Source organism: Notothenia rossii (assembly GCF_949606895.1).
Source record: "Notothenia rossii genome assembly, chromosome: 5".
NCBI classification, from domain to species: Eukaryota; Metazoa; Chordata; class Actinopteri; order Perciformes; family Nototheniidae; genus Notothenia; species Notothenia rossii.
This window is the reverse complement of record NC_136903.1, coordinates 46,341,508-46,363,781: the sequence shown is the minus strand read 5'-3', so window position 1 is coordinate 46,363,781 and position 22,274 is coordinate 46,341,508. Positions and strand designations below refer to the sequence as shown.

The window sequence follows — 22,274 nt, the reverse complement described above, 5'->3', positions numbered from 1 at the left end:
CACATCCGTGCTCGGGCCCTAATAAGAATAATTCCACCAATAACAATAGGTTTCCTCACACTTCGTGCTAGGACGCCGTCGGGTCCTAGCACATCAGAAAAGGAAGTGGTGACGACTGCTTGGTGAGTAAACATTGCACTGCTTCATGAGTGCTGAAGTACATTGGCTTGACCGTGGTTTCTCCCAGGTATGGACTTCTATTGGTGAGAAAGACATGATCGATCAAGGTTCCCTTTTCTGTCGTGGGTTCAGAGAACAGTTGGGAGTATCCAATGGTAGTCATGAATGTGGACAGGGAAGGTGATTTGAGCAGGTCTTGGTTGAAGTCCCCCAACAGGACAATGCTGTTTGATGTGGTATGGAGGAAGTTGGTCAACTGGGTGAACAGTGTAATGGGATAGTTGGGTGGGCGATAGACAACCACTACAATGAAATTGTCAGTGGTGAAATGACAGGCAAGACATTCTATGTTCACATTAGGAACATCCAGTTTGGTGTACTGAAGATAGTCTAGGAAGTAGATCCCAACGCCTCCACCTTGTTGGTCTTTGTATGTCGCCAAAACCGGGTCCGGTGTGTTGTAGGCCTTGCAACGTGGCATACTGTGAAATGTGTAGTTTGGAATGCGTGTAGTGTCAGGTGTGACAGTTTGAGGTATCCATGTCTCTGTGACAGCCACACAGCTGTAGGGAAATGGCTGAACGGCAAGTGTTAGATCAGGTAAATGACTGGTCAAGCTCTGTAGATTCATAGAGAATATTGAGAATGACAGAGTGTTCTGTGTGGGTGTAGTACTGATGGGTACAAATGCTGGCATGCCTGCAAGGGAGTCTTGAATATTGGGTTTGCAATAGATGGCGCTGTCTTTGAAGTCCTGCAGTGTCAGGCCAAGTAAGCTGCTTACATGGCTCAAAGCCACATATGACTGTCCCGGTTCAAACACGCCTTTAAGCGAAACGACGGCTTGGTCTACAGTTAGTCCTTGCACCTTGTGGACAGTACAAGCCCAGGCCAACTTCAATGGGAACTGTTTTCGCAATTGGCCCTTGCCGCCAAACCTTTCCTCCTCCATTTGTATGGGAGTAGCTGAAATGTGTGCAGCAGCTGTAGGGGAACGCGTCCTTCGGTGACTTCCCACCTTGTCAGAGTCAAATTTCACAAAGACAGTGTTGTCAGAGGTTTTGTTGACATTCATGACAATGTCCATGACTTTGCCGCACACTCCGTTCACCAATCCGTCAGACACATCGATGTTTTTGATCAGCATGACAAGCGCTCCATGTCCTATGTCCAAGGACTCGGGTAGAATGGATTTGTAGACATGTTTGAAGTGGCCCTGTCTCAATTGCATTAGTCTGGTTTTGGGATTTTTCTCATAATCCAGTGCCTGCACACACAAGTGGTCTGGACATGTGGCACCTCACTGGGTGATGTTGTGAGAGTTGACTTGTGGTGGGGAAAATATGCAAGGCCGAGCTGGAGAGTCCAGTTTCACAGTTTCTCAAGGGTGCGATGTCACTTGGATGAAGGGCGGTGGTTTTGAGTCTTGTACGCAGTCTGTTCAACATTTCGGCAAAGACAGTGTCTGGTTGGCGTACAATGTTGGTCAACTGTGCAATGGAGAAATTGCCATTCCATAAATCACATGGTGGTTCTATCAAATACAAGGCCTTGGCTTGAACTGGGCTGAGCTGGAAAAAGTCTCCCACAGCTATGACACAGACGTTTCCAAATGGCGAGTGATCCCCGGGTTGCATAATTTGGCGAAGCCTGCCGTGAATGTAGGCCAGCAAGTTGTGACTGACCATTGAGATTTCATCTATCACCACGATTTGCAGGTTGTTTAATTCAGTACGTAAGGTACTGAGTTTGGCCTCGCCTAAGGGCATGTAGGGGAGTTTGACATTCATGCCTATAGCCAATGTGCTAGGTATTGTGGTGGCTTGTATAGAATAGGCAGCAATGTCAGTTGGGGCAGTCAACAAGACGGTGACCTAGTCCGGGGAACTGGCAAGCTGGGACAACAATCTAGTGGCTTCATATTGGATGGCCTTGATGAGGTGTGTTTTGCCTGTGCCATCCCCGCCAGTGATGAAGACATGGAAAGGTCTTGGCTGTTTGCCATTGACTTTGGCAATACACCAATGTCTGACTTGGTAGAAAATGTCTCTCTGTTGGACGTTCAGTGATCTGAGGAGGTTAGGTGCATGAGGACGACACAGAGTTAGCATGTGCCTCAAAACGACTTCCCTGGGCGCCACTGTCAGGGAAGTCCGGATTGTCATCAGTGTCTTCATCCACGGTTTGCACGCGTAGCCTCATTTCCTCGTCACATTCCAAATCTTCCAGTTGGTACTGTGGACACATTTGGCACCAGGCGTCTTGAAGGATGTCATTGTTGACAATGTCGTTGTCAGAATGTGTAATGTCTTGACATTCCCTCTCAAATGTTAGCCTGTTCACGTCAACAGTGTCTTTCAAAGAGTGAGGCAGGCCGTCAAGCAGCCAGTGACCGTGGCGATAGAAGTGTAAGTATGTGGGACAACCTGGAGGTTTGAGGTCATCAGGTACACGGTAAGGTAGGTACAGCTGCAAGATGTTTTGGAAGTACTTTTCCGGCTGCGTGTCATTTGAGAACCGCACATAGCGCACCACGGCAGTGTATGCCGTTGCCTTTTCACGATAAATCCAAGTCCCTGGTGTAGTTGGATTTTTTTGCGAGCACTCTGGCTGTTACACAGAACTCTGTATTCTGACAGAAAGGTAGCCAAACACATTTGATGGAAAACTGGTTTGTTTGGTCTGGCTGCATATCGTTCCACAGGACTGGTCATCCACATGTTGTCGTTTGTGAGCGTCTGTGAATTGGCCATGCGTTTCAGTGTCGCCATACAGATGCAGCGATTCATTTCAGACAGTTTGAAACGCGAGGGCCGTGATTGGTACGTGATCTGCCCTCGCTCAAGGGAAATCCTCCAGCTTGACTTGAGACCGCCCCCGTGATAGATAAATTTAATTATAATGAAGCCAGCTGCAATGGATCATTGATCCACCAGGGGGTGCAGTGGGGTTCCACACTGGAGCTCATGTGAAATAAAGTCAGATACAGTACGCTGGATGTACAGCGGAACTTTGTTAAGATCCATATGTCACGGATATAATACTCTGTGCTAAATAAGAGACATGTAATCATTTACAAAACATCACCATGTTGTTATTTAACAAAATAATGTTGTTTAGTCGAAAAAAACGAACGGGAGGAAATGCAGCCCGGCTCTCGATTTTTAATCCTAATTTAATCATCATCTTCACCAAGATCATTTATGTTTATGTTCGCCGAATTGACATGAAATCACTGACACATATGAATATACTGTGTTCAACTTCATTAAAACGTTATTAAAGTGCCTAAACTCAGTAATTCACTAAAAATATTTATATTTTAATGGAGATCAGGCAGATCAGGATCCCAAAGCGTAGCGGAGGGATCCTCATCTGCATGACGGGTGCTATTTTCCCCATAAGGAACAAGTCGCTGCAAATTATCCCGCTTATTACATGGCCACATTCTCAACAAAGTAACGACATGACTCCCAGTATTAATTGAAATGCTTTTATGGATTTAGAAAATGTTTTTATTGATTTAAAAAATATTTGTGTATTCATTTAAATTGACATGCATCCGCTAATAAAAATAGTCCGTTGTTACAATTTTTTAAACAGTCTGAATGAAACGGCAGCTCTCAGCTGTGTATTTACAAAACTAATGGCCCATCAACCACAGCTCTCTCCCCCCCTCCCCCCCTGATCTTTCTTCTCCAGCAGCTAAATTAACTGTAGGTTACTCTGAGTGACCGTGACTGCATGTGACTAGCTTACAGTTAGTGACGTAACAACACCATAAAAGCTGGTGGGTTGAAAGCAATACGGGAGGTAAAAATAACTAGAATAATTGTGATTTATTCATTGTGGCTTTTATGTTTTTAGGTATAAAATGTTATGTAATTCAGGCTTATAGTTCACCCTTCTCTAAAAGCCTTCAACAATGACAATATTCATAGTTATTTAATAAATACTTCCAACACACATTGTAAAAAATAGCCCACTGTAAGTTAAGAAATCATTCCAATATGTACATCTTCTGATGTAACAACAATAACATTATAAATAGTAACATAGCTGAACATGGTATTGCACATTTAGCTTTGAGTGTTACTGACCTGAGATGTTTTTATTACATGAATTAAGGTGACTGAGGCTTTTTAACATACAGGGATGCAAAATCATCAGGTATGAAAAAGGTGACAAGGATCCGAGCCCCCGGCTCCCCCACCCCACAGAATATCGGCTTTAAAATGAGGAATAACAGAGGATATTAGCAGTCAGAACAACTAAAGCAGCAGTGTTAATAACAGAAACGCCAAAGAGTCACATCTAATATAAATATATAAAAGCATTTATTTTAATTGTGTAGCAGTCAGTTTATAATGTTGGCAGCACTGTTGAGCATTTTGAAAATGTATTTTCATGCCTCTGTGCAAGGCTTAGTCTTTCTATCTTTATAGCCACATGGTGTAAAGTAACTAAGTTCATAAACTCAACAAGTACTATACTTGTACACAATTTTGAGATACTTGTACTTTATTTAAGTATTTCAATGTTTTGCTACTTAGTTATTCTACTCCACTACTGTTCAGAGGTACATGGTGTACTTCTACTCCCCTACATGTATTTAATACCTTTAGTTACTTCACAGATGTGGATGAATGATGTGAAATATAATCAAGTGTTAAATCAGACTTTAGTTCCCCCTGGAGTAAATCCACCAGCTACCCTGCAGTATACAAAGTAATTCAAACTAGCTGCACCTTTACCAGCTTTGAGAACACTTTCATTATCAATCATTATAAAACATATCATATATATTATTCTGAAATGGACCAATCTGCACAATGACTACTTTTACTGTCGCTACTTTAACTATATTTTGATGATAATACTTTTCTACTTTTTCTTGAGGAACATTTTGAATGCAGGACTTTTACTGTAACAGAGTATTCCTACACTCTGGTACTTCTACTTTTACTCAAGTACAAGATCTGAGTACTTTTCCTTTTACTCAAGTACAAGATCTGTGTGCTTCTACTTTTACTCAAGTACAAGATCTGTGTGCTTCTACTTTTACTCAAGTACAAGATCTGAGTGCTTCTCCTTTTACTCAAGTACAAGATCTGTGTGCTTCTACTTTTACTCAGGTACAAGATCTGAGTGCTTCTCCTTTTACTCAGGTACAAGATCTGAGTGCTTCTCCTTTTACTCAGGTACAAGATCTGAGTGCTTCTCCTTTTACTCAGGTACAAGATCTGAGTACTTCTACTTTTACTCAAGTACAATATATATATATATATATATATATATATATATATATGTACAATATATATATATATATATGTAAAATATATATGTACAATATATATATATATATACACAGAACTCTCAAGTTTTGAACAGAGTTCAGAGTGAGATTTTGGCAGCAGTGTTTGGTACTCCAACTTCTGGCTCCCCTCAAAGTTCTCATGAAGCCCTCTGTATCGCGAATCTCAACGGGGGGGGGGGGGCTGCTAGTGGAGTGCACGCGTCTCAAACAAGCCTAGTTCGTTTACAAAATTGCGGCGCAACTTGGTGGGCGGTACCCTGGAAAGAAATCTCTGCGTGAGAAATACAAGGTGTGGCGTGTGAGCGTGTGAATGGAGTGAAATGCGTGTCTCACGCCAAATGCGTGAGACTTGAGAGCTCTGTATATATATATATATATATATATATATATATATATATATATATATATATATATATATATATATATATATATACTTATACCACCTCTGTTTATAGCCTATGAAAAAAACTATTAGAAATAGAAGGCTAAAGCTAACGTTAGCAGATAGTGACAATGTATGCTAGCTAGCTAGCTCAACGATTCCTTAAATAATATTGCGATAGAAAAACGTTTCACATCACGCTCTGCCGCTCCGACAGGGAGCTCTGCTCTGAACACCTGAACGGCCCGTTCTAACAGCTGTTCACCAGCGGTCCAGTCTGTCCCACAGTGATTACGCACAGTTAATATTAACGAATGCACCCGTAGGTAATCTAGCTGCTGAAGCTAGACCATCATCTCGGAGCAGCAGAGCCTTATTATACAACCATGAGCAGAGCCGACAGGCAGGAAGACTCGAGCACACAGCTCGCACTTCATTATAATATATAAAAATAGAACACCATGCGTGTCATGATGGCACATAACAGCTCACGGCCGCAGATTACTCCGGGTCCCAGACCCCCCAATACCCCAAAAATATTTTTATTGCAGATCTACATGAATCACACACGACCTATCTTGGATTGAAAACGGCGAATTTCGCCGAAAGGTGACAAGTTTGCATCACTGAACATAGACAGAGCACAACTGAAACATAACATCTGAAACGATGTAACAACATAATACACGATATGACTCCCAATATTAATTTAAATGCTTTTATGGATTTAGAAAATGTTTTTATTGATTTAAAAAATAGTTGAATTGATTTAAAAAATAGTTGTATGTATTGATTTAAATTGACATGCATCCGCTAAGAAAAATAGTTCGTTGTTACCTTTTTTTAAACAGTCTGAATGAAACGGCAGCTCTCAGCTGTGTATTTACACAACTAATGGCCCATCAACCACAGCTCTCTACCCCCCTCCCCCCCTGATCTTTCTTCTCCAGCAGCTAAATTAACTGTAGGTTACTCTGAGTGACAAGCTTACAGTTAGACACAACACTGTCATTGCAAGTGACCCTCAGTTAGTTGATTTTATGTTCAACTGCTAAATTTGTTACCGATAAAAAAGGGCTTCTACTGTACCTAATTACCTTAAGACTAGAACCGCCAGAGGTTTTTGTATAGGCCTACCTAAACCCGTCAAATCCCGCTATTAGAATGCAATTTTTAACAACATAGGGTGCTACATAACACACTTTCAGGAAAAGTCACGGACTGGGAGACTTTAATATTTTATTGAAAAAAAGTTACATTGCACACACACAACACACATCACACAAATTGACCCGATTGGCGGTTCTAGTTTTAAATAAACTCACTAATTAATGAAACCAGTTCAATACGCATTATTCTTATTCTTATCATTCTTTATGAGCGCAGAAATAGTCTTAAAATCAGATCCGTTTTTTAAATGAAATCTGACGGCAGGCAGTTAGCTCTGATCACCTATGATAAATGCGCCACACCTAATCGCTGGCCATTCAGCCACAGAGGTCCTTCTATACAAATCAAACTGTAGATGGTGTGAAAGCACCTATTGTTTTAAATAATGGTCGGAATGTGACCTGTGAGACTTTTGAATTACCTTGGGACAGCACATTCTAAACTAAAATGTTCAATCAATAAAGTAACATCTTATCTTATCTTATCTTAATAATATCTTCATGTTAATAATAATAATAAATCATACAGTATGTGTCCGAAAGGGAGCAGGAGGAAGCAAACACAAAAATATGTAAAACATATACTGCATATTAAAGCAAACGATTGTAAAGGCTAAAGTATGAGCATAACAAATAAAGAAGTGTAATGTAAACATTTACATTATAATTATGAATATTTAATATATAAAGACTATATATTATTGAATTACAAGATTAGATATACTTTAGTTGATCTAAAATATTGATGTGTTCAAATGCTCCTCAAAAACACAACTGAAAGTCCATGAAACTTGTCTTTCTGTATTTGTGAATGAAGCGCCATCTCCTGGTTAAAACCTGAAATTGAAAATCTGGCAACGCCCTCTTGGAAAATAGTGGGAGGGCTTAACATTCCTCAATACTGGTCTTAGGCAGGTCGTAGGCAGGAAGCTATAAGCTGGAGTCTGAAATTCGGTGCTACATCTGTAGGCCGGCTGATGCGCGTGGAGTCTTTTCCTGTGGGAATGTAAACGGTGGCGCGCGAGCATCCTTTTAAAGGTATCTGGAGCAGTCTGTACACGGCTTCTTGTGCGCACACATCTCGATTATGCAAATACACACGTCCCATTTTGCGCATAGCCTGTCTGGCATCTGTGTTGCCCTCCTGTGTTGCTTCGCGGTGAGCGGCGCTGAGAAGTAAGCCCATTTCGCGCTCAGCTTTAACAATGTATGAAATGATGTACACAATGCAGGCATATGCATTGACAACAAATTGAATGTCCATGTTAGCATTCCATGCTGAAAGTAAGTGGCTGTTGTATCGATTCACCCATACGTCTGTGGGTTGGGAACATTTGCGTTTTGCCAGCAAGGCAGGCAAAAGCTGTTTCCAACAGCTGCTGGGTAATGCCAAGTTTGTCATACAGCTGTGACACAGTAGTGAAAGTCAGCGTGACATCAGTGACTGTGTCTTTCACCTTGGTCATGAGTTTACATGCTGAGTCTTTGGTCATGTGGTTGTTGGTGTTGTCCTGGGGCGAGCACACGTTGTCAGTATTCCGTCCTCTGGAAACGAAGGACCTGTAACTTGGCGGTTGTGGGAAATTGAAGCGACATACAGTGCGTTTCTTTCGACAGGACTTGGAATGCTTTTTGCTATGCGTTTGGAGGGTTGATACCTGTTCCTGAAGACTGTCATCACCTTCTGGAAGTGAGCATGAAATGTATTTGTCAACAAACAGTAACACCTCCTCATCACTGTCGCGATCCACTTGTGGGCTGTTGGCAATCCAGAAAATGGCATGAATATGAGGACTCCCTCTCTGCTGGAATTCCACACGATAGAAGAAGTCTACGACCTTTCCTATTGGTTGGCTTGGTGATTGTTTGACATCTTTTAGAAAGGTCCGTCATCTTTTCTCAAACATGCGGGCTGCAGTGACAGGATTGCGACGTAAAAGACCGCATTTGTCACTCCAGTCTAAATCGGCGACATTGTCACATCGTCCTTCTTGATGCATCATGCTGATCCGCAAATTCTCCCACCGCATGTCAGCAGCGGAAAAGGAACAGAAGAACGTGGGCAATCCAAGCTGCCTGACCATGGCAAACACATCCTTTTGGGCTCCAGCCCAAAACGCAGGTGTGCCACGAATGGGCCGCAGGAATCTGTAGCCGTTATTGGTTTCAAGTATTGTTTTCAGAGTGTCAGTGTTGTTTAGCTTGGCCCCTGTAATGGTACATCGAGATGTCCCAAAATGTATTTTACGTAAAGCGATGGAGATACTTGACGATACCATCTGTACTTCAGTCATGTACTGAGCGTAGAATATGTAATCGACATTATGTGCAAACCGACCATCGGCATGCATGATGCGACTTTTTAAGTAACTGGCCAAGGTCACCCTGCGGTTCCGGAAATCGTGGTATGTTGGCCCACCCTGTGGGAAAAGGGCCGGGAAACTTTTGGCCTCGTTAGTTTTGTCTGTAAGAAGGCTAACAGGGTTGTTACCTTCAGCAGGAGCAATGTTCAGAGTTGTGTCATAATGGTCTAAGATTTCCTGTCCTAGATCCACTGGTTGGAGACATGTGTCCATGAACATGCCATGTGTTTGGCGGTCATGTGATGTTTCCTCTTCAACACATGCTTCTTCTGGCTGTGCGTGTTCGTCAGTAGGCTGTTCGTTGACGTCTTGCTCATAGCGATTCAACCATTTGGTGTTGAAGAGTATGTCAGCGTAATAAGGGTTGTATGCGTGTAACCACAGCAAGGCTTTTTTGATACGCTGAACACTGGCGTATTGGTAGCCGTAATTAGCCGTGTATGACATCTTGCGTTTCAGGTGAATTCGCAGTAGTGACTCATCGTCGTCTAACAGTGGCAAAACGTTTGTGGTCTCCGTAATGTTGGCAGGGACACATGTCACCGCAACCCAGTCTCACGGCATTTCGTGTTCACCAACACGATTTTTAATCTATTGATTCGTGTTCACCAACACAAGTTTCCCCTTTTTTTCGTGTTGCACAGCACGATTTTAAAAGCAATGTATTTCTATTGGTAGTCTTTCCCCTTTTTTTTCGTGTTGCACAGCACGATTTTAAAAGCAATTATTTCTGTTGGTAGTCTCACGGCATTACGTGTTATAGGAAGACCGGAAGCTTTGTGGTTCATAAAAACATGTTCTTACTCAATATCAAGCCACGATTATTGCTTTTATTTAAAATCGTATCATTTCGGACTTTTGTTGCTGTCTGTAAGGAAAATAAATGGGGCTCATTTTTCCTTCTAATTTGTTATTCTTTTCAAAATAACACACTGTTATTTAGTCAACAATAACACACAATTATCCTTGTTTTTATTTATTTGTTTAATTCTATAATCTCAGGCTTTTTTGCCATCCTTCAGGAACTGAATTTCAAAATAAAAATAACCGGAAACAGACGTAGGCCTATAAGGGACATTTCGAGCATCATCGAGTTTAGGATGGCCGAAGACACTACACTACCCATAATCCCCAGCTATCGTTTAGGACTACAGTCCCCGTGATTAAACTTCAAGTCGGGATTGGATGTTGGAGTGGCAGTGCGCCAAGGTTACGGAATCAAAACTGGATCGAACGCCGCCTCCCCCCCAACAATTAGTAGTTGCCAGTATTAAACACCAATTATTAACCAATTAAAATGAACCGATGAAACATCTCTCTGACACAGTTTAAACACATTTCAAGTGGAAGAATTGTTCGTATCTCCTCTTCGTGTCTCGGGAAACTGGAAGATGTATTATTTTCATAAAATAAAAATAATATATATATTTTTTTAACCTTAACGGGTACTTTACACAACATTGAGTCAAACTTATCCTTGTTTTAATCCTTGTTTTATTTATGTTAAATTGTTGTTGTCGTTTAATTTTCCATTTTATTTATTTTGGTTTAAGATATCATTATTTTTTATTTATTATTATCATGTTAGATGTTTAAACTTTTCTGCATTTTATAAGGCAATATATACTTTTTTGTTTTTTGTCCGTAGGCTACTTAGGTTATTAAAGAGTTATCGTGTCAAAATATAGGAAATGTATTAATATTTTATTGTATAATCGGTACAGGAAATTACATCATTCACAGCACCACCTATTGGCCAAAGACGCTGCCACCGGCATTGCGATCCATCCTCTGACAAAGTAAGTTGGGTCACTAAAGTCTGATACATGTTTTGCTTAGATTTAATAATTGGGGCTTTTTTTAAGCCTTTACTCGCATGGTTCATCATACATACTGTCTGAGAAATGCTTTCGCCATAATCAGCAAAGCAACATTAATGTGAAATTATTCTTGCGGGCGGCTAGCTAGCTAGCTCACGTTGAACATAAGCTTAAACTAGTTTAGCTACATTTATATCAGCTCATAAGTGGTGTGTGAAAAATATTTGTCTTAATTACGGCTACATACGTCGGTGTTAAAGTGTGAGTTATACGTTATCTTAATCGCTTTTGTTTTACACATGACAGTACTAACGCTGGCCGACATTTTAATATATGTTCGGGGGGGAGGGGCATAGTCCACGTCCATGTGCTTGTTACGCGTATGAAACAGGAAATACGTAAATGAACTCAGTCTGTCTAAAGTAGTTAAACCGTCACAATGTGCATTTAAAAAAGCTAGTTTCACTACATAATTCACTTTTTCTGTTCTCTCCTGCAGCTCCCGTACCCACACCACAAACCCATACACTGATCTACACCATCATAAAACCAACGGCACTTTTAAGAGCCAAACTCAACCTATCTCTCTGTCTATCTACCTACCTTTCTTATAGTTATTGTCTCTATCTTTTTCTATCATTCATTATTTATTTCTTCATCTATCCATCTCAATCTTACAATATGTCTCTCTATCTCTGTTTGTCTCATACAGCAGCTGTTGCATATCTGTTGTGTCTGTCTGTCTGGCTGTCTGGCTGGCTGTCTGGCTGTCTGGCTGTCTTGCTGGCTGTCTTGCTGGCTGTCTGGCTGGCTGGCTGGCTGGCTGTGTTGCAATGGCAACAAAACACAACCCAGACCCCAATAATCCCAGATCCAAAGAAGGGAAACGCATGGCTCTTGAGCTGAAGCGTGAACACATGCTAGCTGAAGCTAAGGTTGGTGTTTTAACCCATATGAACTCATTCATTTCCCACTTGAATTTGGCACTATCTGTTATCCAAAAAATGCTGAACAGGCCAAGAGTAACTGGATTTTGGATCAATGTATAGGGCCTTTGCAAAACGGTTCATCATTACAACATGGGGGGCAGAGGCTTACTAAATAAAGCTTGTTTCAACTTGTTTTACTTCATTAGTTGTATATGGTAGGAAAAACTTGAAGCAAAAATGTTCTTCAAGTGAATGAATTTACTTTTATTTGTCCACTCTCATATGGTATCAGTTTATCTGCAACATCAACCTTACATGAGTTGTTAATTGGTCACAGAAAGCAGCTGAGGAGAGGAAACGGGCACGCTCTGTAGGAGACACTTTACAGTCCCCTAAAAGGGGCTGTGTAGGACGTGGAAAGCCGAGAGGGAGGCGTGGACGGCGACGCCAAGGCTCAGCTACAGGTTGAAATCCCAATTATTTTAGATTTTTATGAATTGACTAAGTAAATGGTTGGAAAATCGAATTAAAACAGTAATTGCTTGTTAAGGGTCTACAATCATTCCAATATATAAACGCATAGTGGCACTACAGTCGGAGACATTCCCACTGTGGTGTCATAAGAACTATGCTTTATTTAATTTCACAAGCTTTTAAACAATAGGTAGATAATACAAATCATCAGTTATCTGTTGTTGACCCTCTGTTTGATGTTTTACAGTCACATCCCCCCCGACTGAGGCCTTCCAGTCTTCCAGTGTGGAGGTTCTGCGTACTGAACCTTCAGCACAACACGAATTTGGTAAATTACAAAATGGCTTTAAGTTTAAAACTAAAATACATTTTTAAATAAATTGTGTTAGTGAGAGAAAATAACCTTATACACAACTGACAGTTCAGGACTCGAACAAGGAATGTAATTCAGTAAAGATATTGGCCAGTTCCATACTGAGCAAAGAAATTATCCTTGATTTTTAGTGTTCATCTTAAATATAGTCATGTACAGTTAAAGTTTCCCATTCTGTTCACAGAAAAGAATATGGAGAGACTCTCTGACATTCTTTCCTCATGTCCTCCTCCTGAGTCTCAAAAAAGCTCTGCCTCATCCTGGTCTTTTCGGCAGCAGAAAGCCTCAGAGCGCTGGAAAGAAGCGAGACCACACCACCTACAATGCCTTCTAGAAAAAGAGGCTGTTGGTCATCCCCTGTGTGGCCTCTGCCACAAGCCGGCTGTTATTAGGTGAGATAACATTTACCTTTATTTAAATTACTTTACCTAATTGTAATTTTTCAGTATTAATGCTCAGTGCCCTGCTATTTCAGCTAACATGCATGACTTTTGGGATGTTAGAAAACTGGACACCTAGAGAAAACCCACATGAAAATGAAAGTAATTCTAGGATATTAGAATAATTTTGTATTTCCTCCTAAGGTGTAGAGAGTGTCTCCCCGAGGAGTGGTTCTGTGGAGACTGTGATGTACTTCATCACAAGAACCAGCCACTCCACAACAGGGACAGTTTAATGAATGTTTTTTTTAAACCAATTAGTCCAACAACGTGTGTTGTTAGAGTGGAAGGTGGATATGACACCCATGACCAAGGTATGCTCTCTCAAACTTGCATTTTGATGTTCACATGTCTCTTCGGCCAGCATATAATGGTAATTAGTACTTTTCTTTTTTTTTTTTTACAGCTTGCATATTGCCAACTGTGAAGGCACCCAACTGCTCCTGTAAAAGCACAAACTTCCCTGTGGTACCAGGCAAACCAGTGATTTGAATTACCATTAATGGTAAACAAATATACATATATATATATTTTTTTTTTGGATTTCTATTGAATTATTGTTCTATGTTTACTGTTGTGGGCTGAGGCATTGTGCTTCCACTTGGAGTAAAACCCTCATGTAATATCTGTTCATCTTTGACTATTTGTAGATGGAACTGTTGTAAAATGTGTCTTAATTATGTTTATTTACTTGTTCCAAGGGCGTTATGACCACTATATGTCTGTCAACAAACCGGAAGTTTCGCCCCCAAAATACCGGAAGTCCCGCCTCCCAATCAGGAAGTCCCGCCCCCAAATACCGGAAGTCCCGCCTCCGGAACCGGAAGTCACGCCCCCAAACACCGGAAGTCACGCCACCTGTCACTCTGAAATCAGACTTTGATCCTCTTATCTGTTCAGACCTTTGACCCCCTTATCTTTTATGACTTGTTATTGTGAAAATTGCCCCCAATAGCGGCAGTTAAGCCCTTTGATGTGAATCTTAATATAGCAATGTCATGATCGGTCAATGATAAACCAGATATAACCCCGATAAGGATATGGCACCACATGTAAGACTTTGATCAGCCCCTTTAATGTGAATCCTGTTCATATCTCACTAGGTCGACCAAAATAGTATAGGCTATCTATCTATCTATATATCTACATATATATATCTATATATCTATATATATCTGTCTATCTATATATATATATCTGTCTATCTATATATATATATGTATCTCTATATATCTATATATAGAGATATAGATATATATCTATATAGGCCTAGCCTATAAGACGGCCTGCTATAAGATAGTGTTCTTTAATAATAATAATACGACATAGCGACTCTTTTTACGGTAATATGAGCCCTGGAGTGTTAAAAGGGGATTAAAAGGATCATCTGGGCTAGTTTATTATTTTTTTTAAATCAAAAATATAAAAATCATAACTCCCCTTTCTTTTCTTCCTTCCTCCACCCCTGCTCCACCCCTCCCCTCCCTCCCGACTATTTTACGGTAATATTTGTTCATATGACATTTAAGTAGATATTTTAAAGTTGTAGAAGTAGGTAAGCATAGATGAGACCTGGAGTGTTAATAGGGGATTAAAAGGGTCATCTTGGCGAGTTATTTAAAACAAAGTCAAAAATATAAAAATCATATCTCCCCCTTTCTTTTTTCTTCCTCAACCCCTGCTTGCTAGATATAGACAGATATAGCAAAAGATGAACGTAAACGACAAACGAGGCGATCGACATGTTTCTTTCCTGGTAAGTCAACAATGGGTCCTCAATGTACACGCCCCGGATTCCTATGACGAAAATAATAGAATGTCGCCAGTTGTCATGACTCAACTTATACTGCAACACCGGCATGGTACCGCGACGTAATTTGCAATGGCAGTCAGTACAGATCCATGACTGTCCCATGGGTGAGGCTTTCTGCCTGCAGGGAACTGGGCAGTCACGGCATTTGTGCAAGAACTGCTCTGTGATACAGTGTTCTGCTGCAGTCCAGGCAGCACTGCTGTGCTGGTAGTTCTGGCGTTTGTTTTCTGAAACAGAACCGTTGGCATGGATTACACACGTAATTAGGACCGTGCTGTACATCTTCATTGAACTTGGTCAAAACACATGCAAAGTCCTGTTTGTTGAGTTTGGTCCCAGCCGCTTGTCTTGCACCGCCCGCTATCACGGACAGTCTATGTGGCTTGTGTGTGCGATATTTGGTGATGCTGGCATTTTTAACAGCACAGCGATGCTTCCTGTCTCGATAGTATTTGGTAATGCTGGCTTCACGTTAGGACGATTTATGTGGGTCGTTCGTGTTGTATTTGTGTTGGCGGGCTTCACGCATAGCACGTCGGTACTTATAGCTTCTGGCGTATTGGGCGACGCTTGCTTCACGCCTAGCGGTTTCGAAGATGGTGCTTGTCTTGTATTGCTGCTTTTTTGTGTCGAGTAATTTTGTTTTGTAACTGTCCTGGTCTTTGTAGTGTGTTTTCCAGGCTGCCTTCACTCTGGCTTAGTATGGTAGATTGGCGTGATATTTTTCTGCACGTGTTGTGTTCTTCAGGTGTTTATAGGTTGTGTCAGCATGATATCGACGTTTACTATTGAGTCTTTTCCTGTTTCTGATATACTTGGAAGTGGTCCCAGGTTGGTAGCGAGGGGCGCTTGAAGGACAGGTGGGGATTTCAGTGGGCTGTGTGTCAGACATGTCACCTGCAACCTTTGGCACAACGTTGCCCCTCGTAGCACTCCTCATTACCATTGCTGTAGCGTAAGGCAAGGCTGGAGACCTACACAACATGACATTCCAACAAGTTTCCCTTCTTTGTGCAAAGAACGGGTTCATAGTGTGTGGCATTGCAATGTTTCAAATAAATGTTTTGCTCTGTGACTCTCCGTCCTCTACATTGAAATTTCAACCATGTGCCACTGTGTATGTAGATATCTAGTCCAAGCAGGTTAGCAGCACCGTGGATCTCTACCTCTGTAGCCCAGGTTGATGTGTGAGACATGTTGGATTGTTTCAAATAGTCCTTGACGCTGGAGTGCTGGTGTCTGAGAAAGCAAGTTACCTGCTCCTTGTTGCACATCATGTGTTGAACTATGTTATGCCTCAATATGTGATGGGAATCTTGGCTCCCACACACGACTTGTGATATGGCTCCACTGGGGGGGATCCCATTGTCTGTGTAGTGCAACTGTAACTGATCCCTCAAAGTGTGTGCCACGTCTTTGGACAAGACATTGAACTGATATGCTGGCATTGCCGTTACGCCAATGATTCTAACATCTTCGTCGTCCATACTGTGAGTGGGTCCTACCAGCTGAATAGCACTTGGGGTAAGTATGTCCAGATTCACTACACAATCAGGCTCGGCAGGTATGTCTGTACACTGGCGCAGTGTGTGTTGCTGTGTGTGTTATGCATCCGCATCAATATCAGGAGGTTCTGAGGTGGGCGGCGTAGCACTGACATCAGAAGAAGTGCGGCAGCTTGAAATCATCACTGTGCTGTTCAGAGTAACTCCTGTAATCTCAAAGTTGGCCCCGAATGTGGATTATGTGTAGCCTCTGCAAACACGAATGTGAACACATAAGTCATCCAAAGTCCTGTAGCATAGCAGTATGCTTTTTCCTGTTGAACTGGGCTTGCCTTTCACGTCACGTGCATGCGATTCAACAACAAAATAATGTCCGTCCTGATGGAATATAGCACAAGTAGTTCCTGCAACAGTGAGGAAGCATTGATTGTATGTGGCAAAGATCTTGTTAAGACCCTCCTTTAAAGGGAATGCAAGTCCTTGACGGTAGAGCTCACCGGTGTCCTTAAACAGATCTCCACTGACGGGACTGCTGCAGTCCAACATGTATGTGTAAGTTGGTAAAGTGAGAGTGGATGGCAAATCAGCGATCAGAAGATGTTTTCGGCGGGACAGATCAGATATGCAATGGCTTCTAGTCAGGAAAGAGTACAGCTTGTTCCCAGCATTGAGAACCTCATCAAGTTCTCGTCGCTTCCAAGTCATGACTGATTTCCCCTTGTGACAAGCCATAGCGGCCAAAGACATGGCAACACATTGACGTCCTGCATTTGCACGGTATTTGGGGTGGGCTTGATGGAAATGCCCTTGAACATATCTGACATGTTCAGGGGGCGCCGTACAATCACTGGGACTCAGTACTTCAGGCACAGTGTGACTTGGCAGTACGTGTTTGCCGCCATCTCCGTTTGGGCACCACTTGTCAAGGGGCACAAAGCACTTTGTCAATACAACACCTTTGGGTATTGACAATTGGCAGCTGTCATTGGGAGATGTACCACTGAAGGTCACTTCAGAAGATGTGGTGTGCACCCTTAGTGCAACCTTATCGGCTTTGTGTGAATCACTTGCCACACCATGTAGTGCCGCCTTGGCATTCACAGTGATGACGCTGAATTCAGGAGCTTGGTAAGTGTGTGACAAAGCAGTGATATACAGCATGAGGTCATCGAAGGTGGTGTGCAGAACAGCCACAGACCTGCCACATGACATGTGCAGTGCTCTGGAATCACCAGGCTGAAGATGCACAACAGAGAAGTTGTCATTGTGCTTGATAATGGCACAATAGAATCCACCTATGTCTAGCAAACATGATGCATGTAAAAGCAAAGCCAGTTGCAAAGCTTCATACAGTGCAGGACACTTACCATCAGACAGGGTGACGTTACAAAGACCTTTAGTCTCAGGGCCCATGGAGAAAGTCCAGAGAGAGTCAAAGATGTCAATGTGCCCTTGAAATCCTGGGGCCAGCACTTCAATGTCCAGCTTCTGTGCTTCCATCTAAACGGAGTCCAGCACTGAACCCTTCCATGTGCAGATACATGAAAGTGTGTGTCGTATCAATGCAGCAACAGTACGCAACTTGGCCCTTGGTTGTCCTTTCATAGGCAATGTAAACCACCTGTTACCAACTGTCGTTGGCTGGACAATAACAGAGGAAGGCAATGTAGCACATGTGCATTGAATGGATTCATGGTGCATACCTTTGTTTTCAGGAGGAACTGCTTTTCGAGCGAAGCGACTCATCTTTTGCCTCTTCTGCCTTGGCATCCTCACATATATCTGAAAGATACAGCGAAACAGTTACACATCATGGGCGGACGTCATTGGTCATGTAACGACTGCTCATGTGTTAATTGACAATCATGTCAGTTATGTAGCATGACAGTAACTACTTCATAAGCAATATGGCATGACACATAACATGCCATGATGTAGAGGGTGCACAGCATATTACCTCATGATATGACCATTTGCTTGGGGACATTAAGCAACACAGATGTTATAGTGTGAACGAGCAACTCAGAAATGGTGGTTGTTGGAGAGCAGATATGGTAGACTACCGTCTGAAATGTGTGACAAGGACGTTCCACAAACTTCTCAGTTCCTGATTGCCTGTAGTTTGGTAATGGATTGGCATTACCCAAGCTTGGCTGCTGTCAGCTTGTCCTTTTACGCTATGCAGCTTTAAGAGTGAATGGGTGAAAGTGCAATGATTGGAAGTGCAGATGTAAGCCTTACACTGACATTGTAGAGATGACTAAGATGTGTATGTGATGAGTTTGACACATGAAAAGTCAATGAGGCAATGCAGTAGGCCACACGTAGGTCACATGGTGCCGTGGGCCATACTAAACTGATACATGGCTATTGTACAGCTAGCATTAGCTACAGTGACCTTCTGTGTATCTCTGTCTTTCTCTCTCTCAGCATGTAAAGAACATAGAGCAATACATTGTTGGATGTACAAACGTGCAAATTAGCTAACAGCGCTGCTCCTGTCCTCGTCCCACACACACCCTCTTGTAGCCATGATTACAACCAAGACACACTTGCCACTAATAGCACAGGGTATGATGTGATAAGTTGTAGAATCTTCAGTAGCAAATGCTGTTTGGCTAAACAGGGCCTTCCAAATAACAGTGTCAACACTATTTGCGCACACTGTTGAACGTTACATATGTTAGGTTAACAAGTAAAACAATATTTTTAAGCATGAAATGGCTTGACCACAAGCATACACCTACCAGCTCATAGGCAGCTGTGTAAATATGTGGATGTGTGAAATTAACCATAAGCTCAGTGTCCTGTATAAGGGTATCTGCCAGGCAACGTAATAAACATGGGCAGCCTAACCTCATAACCTGCTGTTATGTTATGGTAAGCTCACACACCCACACCCCTCCCCACACACGCATTAGCACTGTACACACACACACACACACACACACACACACACACACACACACACACACACACACACACACACACACACACACACACACACACACACACACACACACACACACACACACACACACACACACACACACACACACACACACACACACACACACACACACACACACACACACACACACACACACACACACACACACACACACACACACACACACGGTATCATTTTTTTCATACTGTCATACCTTGCTGACATCATACCGTGTTATACGGTATATGACGGTATCAGTCCCAATTTAAGGGGTAATTTCTCCCCCAAAAAATGTGTTTACTCACTATATCAACAGCCCCACCAAAAATATTTTCCACCAGCCGCCACTGACGGTATGACTTGGGTCGACTTGAGTGAGGTGGCGTTCGGCGGCAAATATATGTTTCGAACGGTATATTATATGTTCGGTGTCAAATGCAGCCCGAGCCGGTAGACGCTCGCAAAGTGCCGCGACGTGCGCGCAAGTGCAAAACAAGGGCTGCATACATGACACATTGTGCAAATGGCACATTTTGAGATCGGATACAGGACGGGTTTGTAGATGTCCGACGTTGTTTCCATAGTGAGCTAAGTTAACAATATATCATCATACATAAACATTTTCCGGGAGTAAATACTTGACTTATTGAATAAAGTTTGCTATATTCACTAACTAGTTTGGCAATATTATTCCGTGCATGTGTTAAAAACCTTATTTCCATTTGATTCATTGGATTACTCCCGTGAATGTTTAGCACGTAAATGCTTTCGTTTTTAAAACCGTCCGACCTCGACTACAAAACCATCAACCAGTTGCATAGGATTAAAAAATGTCAACACTCACTCACCCCGTCTTAAACATTCCCAAAGAAGTGCCTCCGTCTCTCGTTGTGCTGGATGAAGTCACTGGCGACGAGTAAACCCAAAATAGTCCCAAACAGGCGCAGAGGCATTTTTCTTTTTTACTAGTTGTCCGAGTTCGGGGCCGGCAAATGCTGCCGCCATCTTGCTCAGCTCAGCTCTGTGCTGAGCTCTGAGAGCGGGAAAGACGGACTGCCCTCCCCTGCCCTCTGCTGGCGCATGCTGTGCATTACAACCAATGTCGTCCCTGTCAAAACTCCGTGTCAGTGTAATAGAATGAAACGCATCTATGATTTGGCGCACAATCTGTGACGTCACGGTATGGAAAATCATACCGACGGTATTTCGAAATACCCTGGTATACCGTAATACCGTCATACCGCCCAAGCCTAACACACACACACACACACACACACACACACACAACTCTTAAAAGATTCTGTTGGAAATGCTGGTTGAGTAAACTGGGCCATCCAAATAACCGTGTGAGCGGAGCGCTAATGACCCCTAGCACTAGCGTTAGCACTGTACAGACACCACGTGTTCCACCGCAAAGCATACAACGGCAAAACATTTCTGTCAAACACACCAATTGCAATCAATGACTCACGTTTCACAAAGTAGGGCAGCGTTTGTATGTACTGCGATGGATCACTGATGTTTTCGGACCGTGTCTTCGGTTCTCTCATGCAGTGGATAGTTTTGCTGACTGTGTTGCGGAGTAAACCGCCGCGCCCACACACACAGCCAAGTCAAGCCACGTGAACGAGGTCCGTCTCTCACTACCCGATCTGCCCCCCTGCCCGATGTGTACTGCGCATGTGCGACACATCTCCGTACGGCAACCCAAGTAGGACTTTAGACACAGTGGCTTTGGGCAAAGCACAGAAAGAGAACTCCTAAAACCGCGAGACATGAGTTATTGTGATTAAAACGGCAGCTCACTATTATGTAACAAGTCTTTCTATAGGCTTATTGAAATGTGGGGTGACGTACATAGTCACAATTCCTGAGAAATTGATTTCTCTGCTGTTAGACAGCTATCATAGTGAATCAATATTGACTGAATGTATGCAAACATGTATGGTATATAGCTGTGTAACAGCAGTAAAATCCATGTCTCACTTATTCTGACTATGTACTTAACCGCAAATTAAATTAGAAATATTGGCAGAAATACAGCTTTCCCACTCAATACAAGTGGAACCTGGCTCCAGACGGTGTCCTAGGTTTGTAGAGTGTGTCATGTGATGTGTGAGGGCACTTTGCTAGTCACAATGGCTGTAATGGCTGGGATCATGACTGTGTGACACTGTGTATTGTGCGACAATGGTGTCTCTGATGGCTGGCAACTGTGGAGCACATTCCACAGTGAAAACAGTCAACTATCTGGTTCGCCGGAAATGAGCACATAACAGACGTTTACAGCAACGCGGTGTCATTTCATAAGGTGAAGAAGAGTGCAAAACCATTTCACAGAGTGACTGTATTTCAGCTGAAAGGACAGAGTGTTGCACTAAGACGTTACTACTACATCTGACCACATGCAAACACAACACACCTAATTTACACACAGCAGAAGAAGGGCTAGCCAATTAACATGACAAGAACTGTTGACCAGACTATTGGAACCTACATTGAGCTATGCAAGTGCCATGACAAGAAATGCTGATCAGACGGTTGACATTTACAAACATGGTAATTATAAAGCAATGGGTGTAGAGACAGGCTGTAGTCTGATGTAAGGAACATACAAAG

The 22,274-nt window shown here is 42.3% G+C and overlaps 2 protein-coding genes across 3 annotated transcripts in view; one reads left to right on the top strand and one right to left on the bottom strand.

Annotated features, from left to right (window-relative positions):
- The window catches only part of LOC307039967 (uncharacterized protein), a 39,371-nt gene extending 18,061 nt beyond the window's left edge, over positions 1-21,310 (bottom strand). The window contains exons 1-2 of one of the 2 annotated variants that reach the window (XM_079682436.1): positions 21,127-21,310; positions 18,409-18,487 (exon numbers count right to left, since the gene is read on the bottom strand). The gene's annotated coding sequence lies outside the window, so the exon portion shown is untranslated. The remainder of the gene's footprint in view (positions 1-18,408; positions 18,488-21,126) is intronic. The other variant, XM_079682438.1, reaches the window with a different exon arrangement.
- On the top strand, positions 11,115-14,572 carry LOC307041594 (uncharacterized protein). The gene is made up of 7 exons (XM_079685056.1): positions 11,115-11,150; positions 11,671-12,106; positions 12,438-12,564; positions 12,822-12,902; positions 13,132-13,339; positions 13,532-13,701; positions 13,794-14,572. Exons 2-7 carry the CDS (start codon positions 12,005-12,007, stop codon positions 13,877-13,879), a joined length of 774 nt encoding a protein of 257 aa, XP_079541182.1. The 5' UTR covers positions 11,115-11,150; positions 11,671-12,004; the 3' UTR covers positions 13,880-14,572.
- Positions 21,311-22,274: the final 964 nt, after the last annotated feature.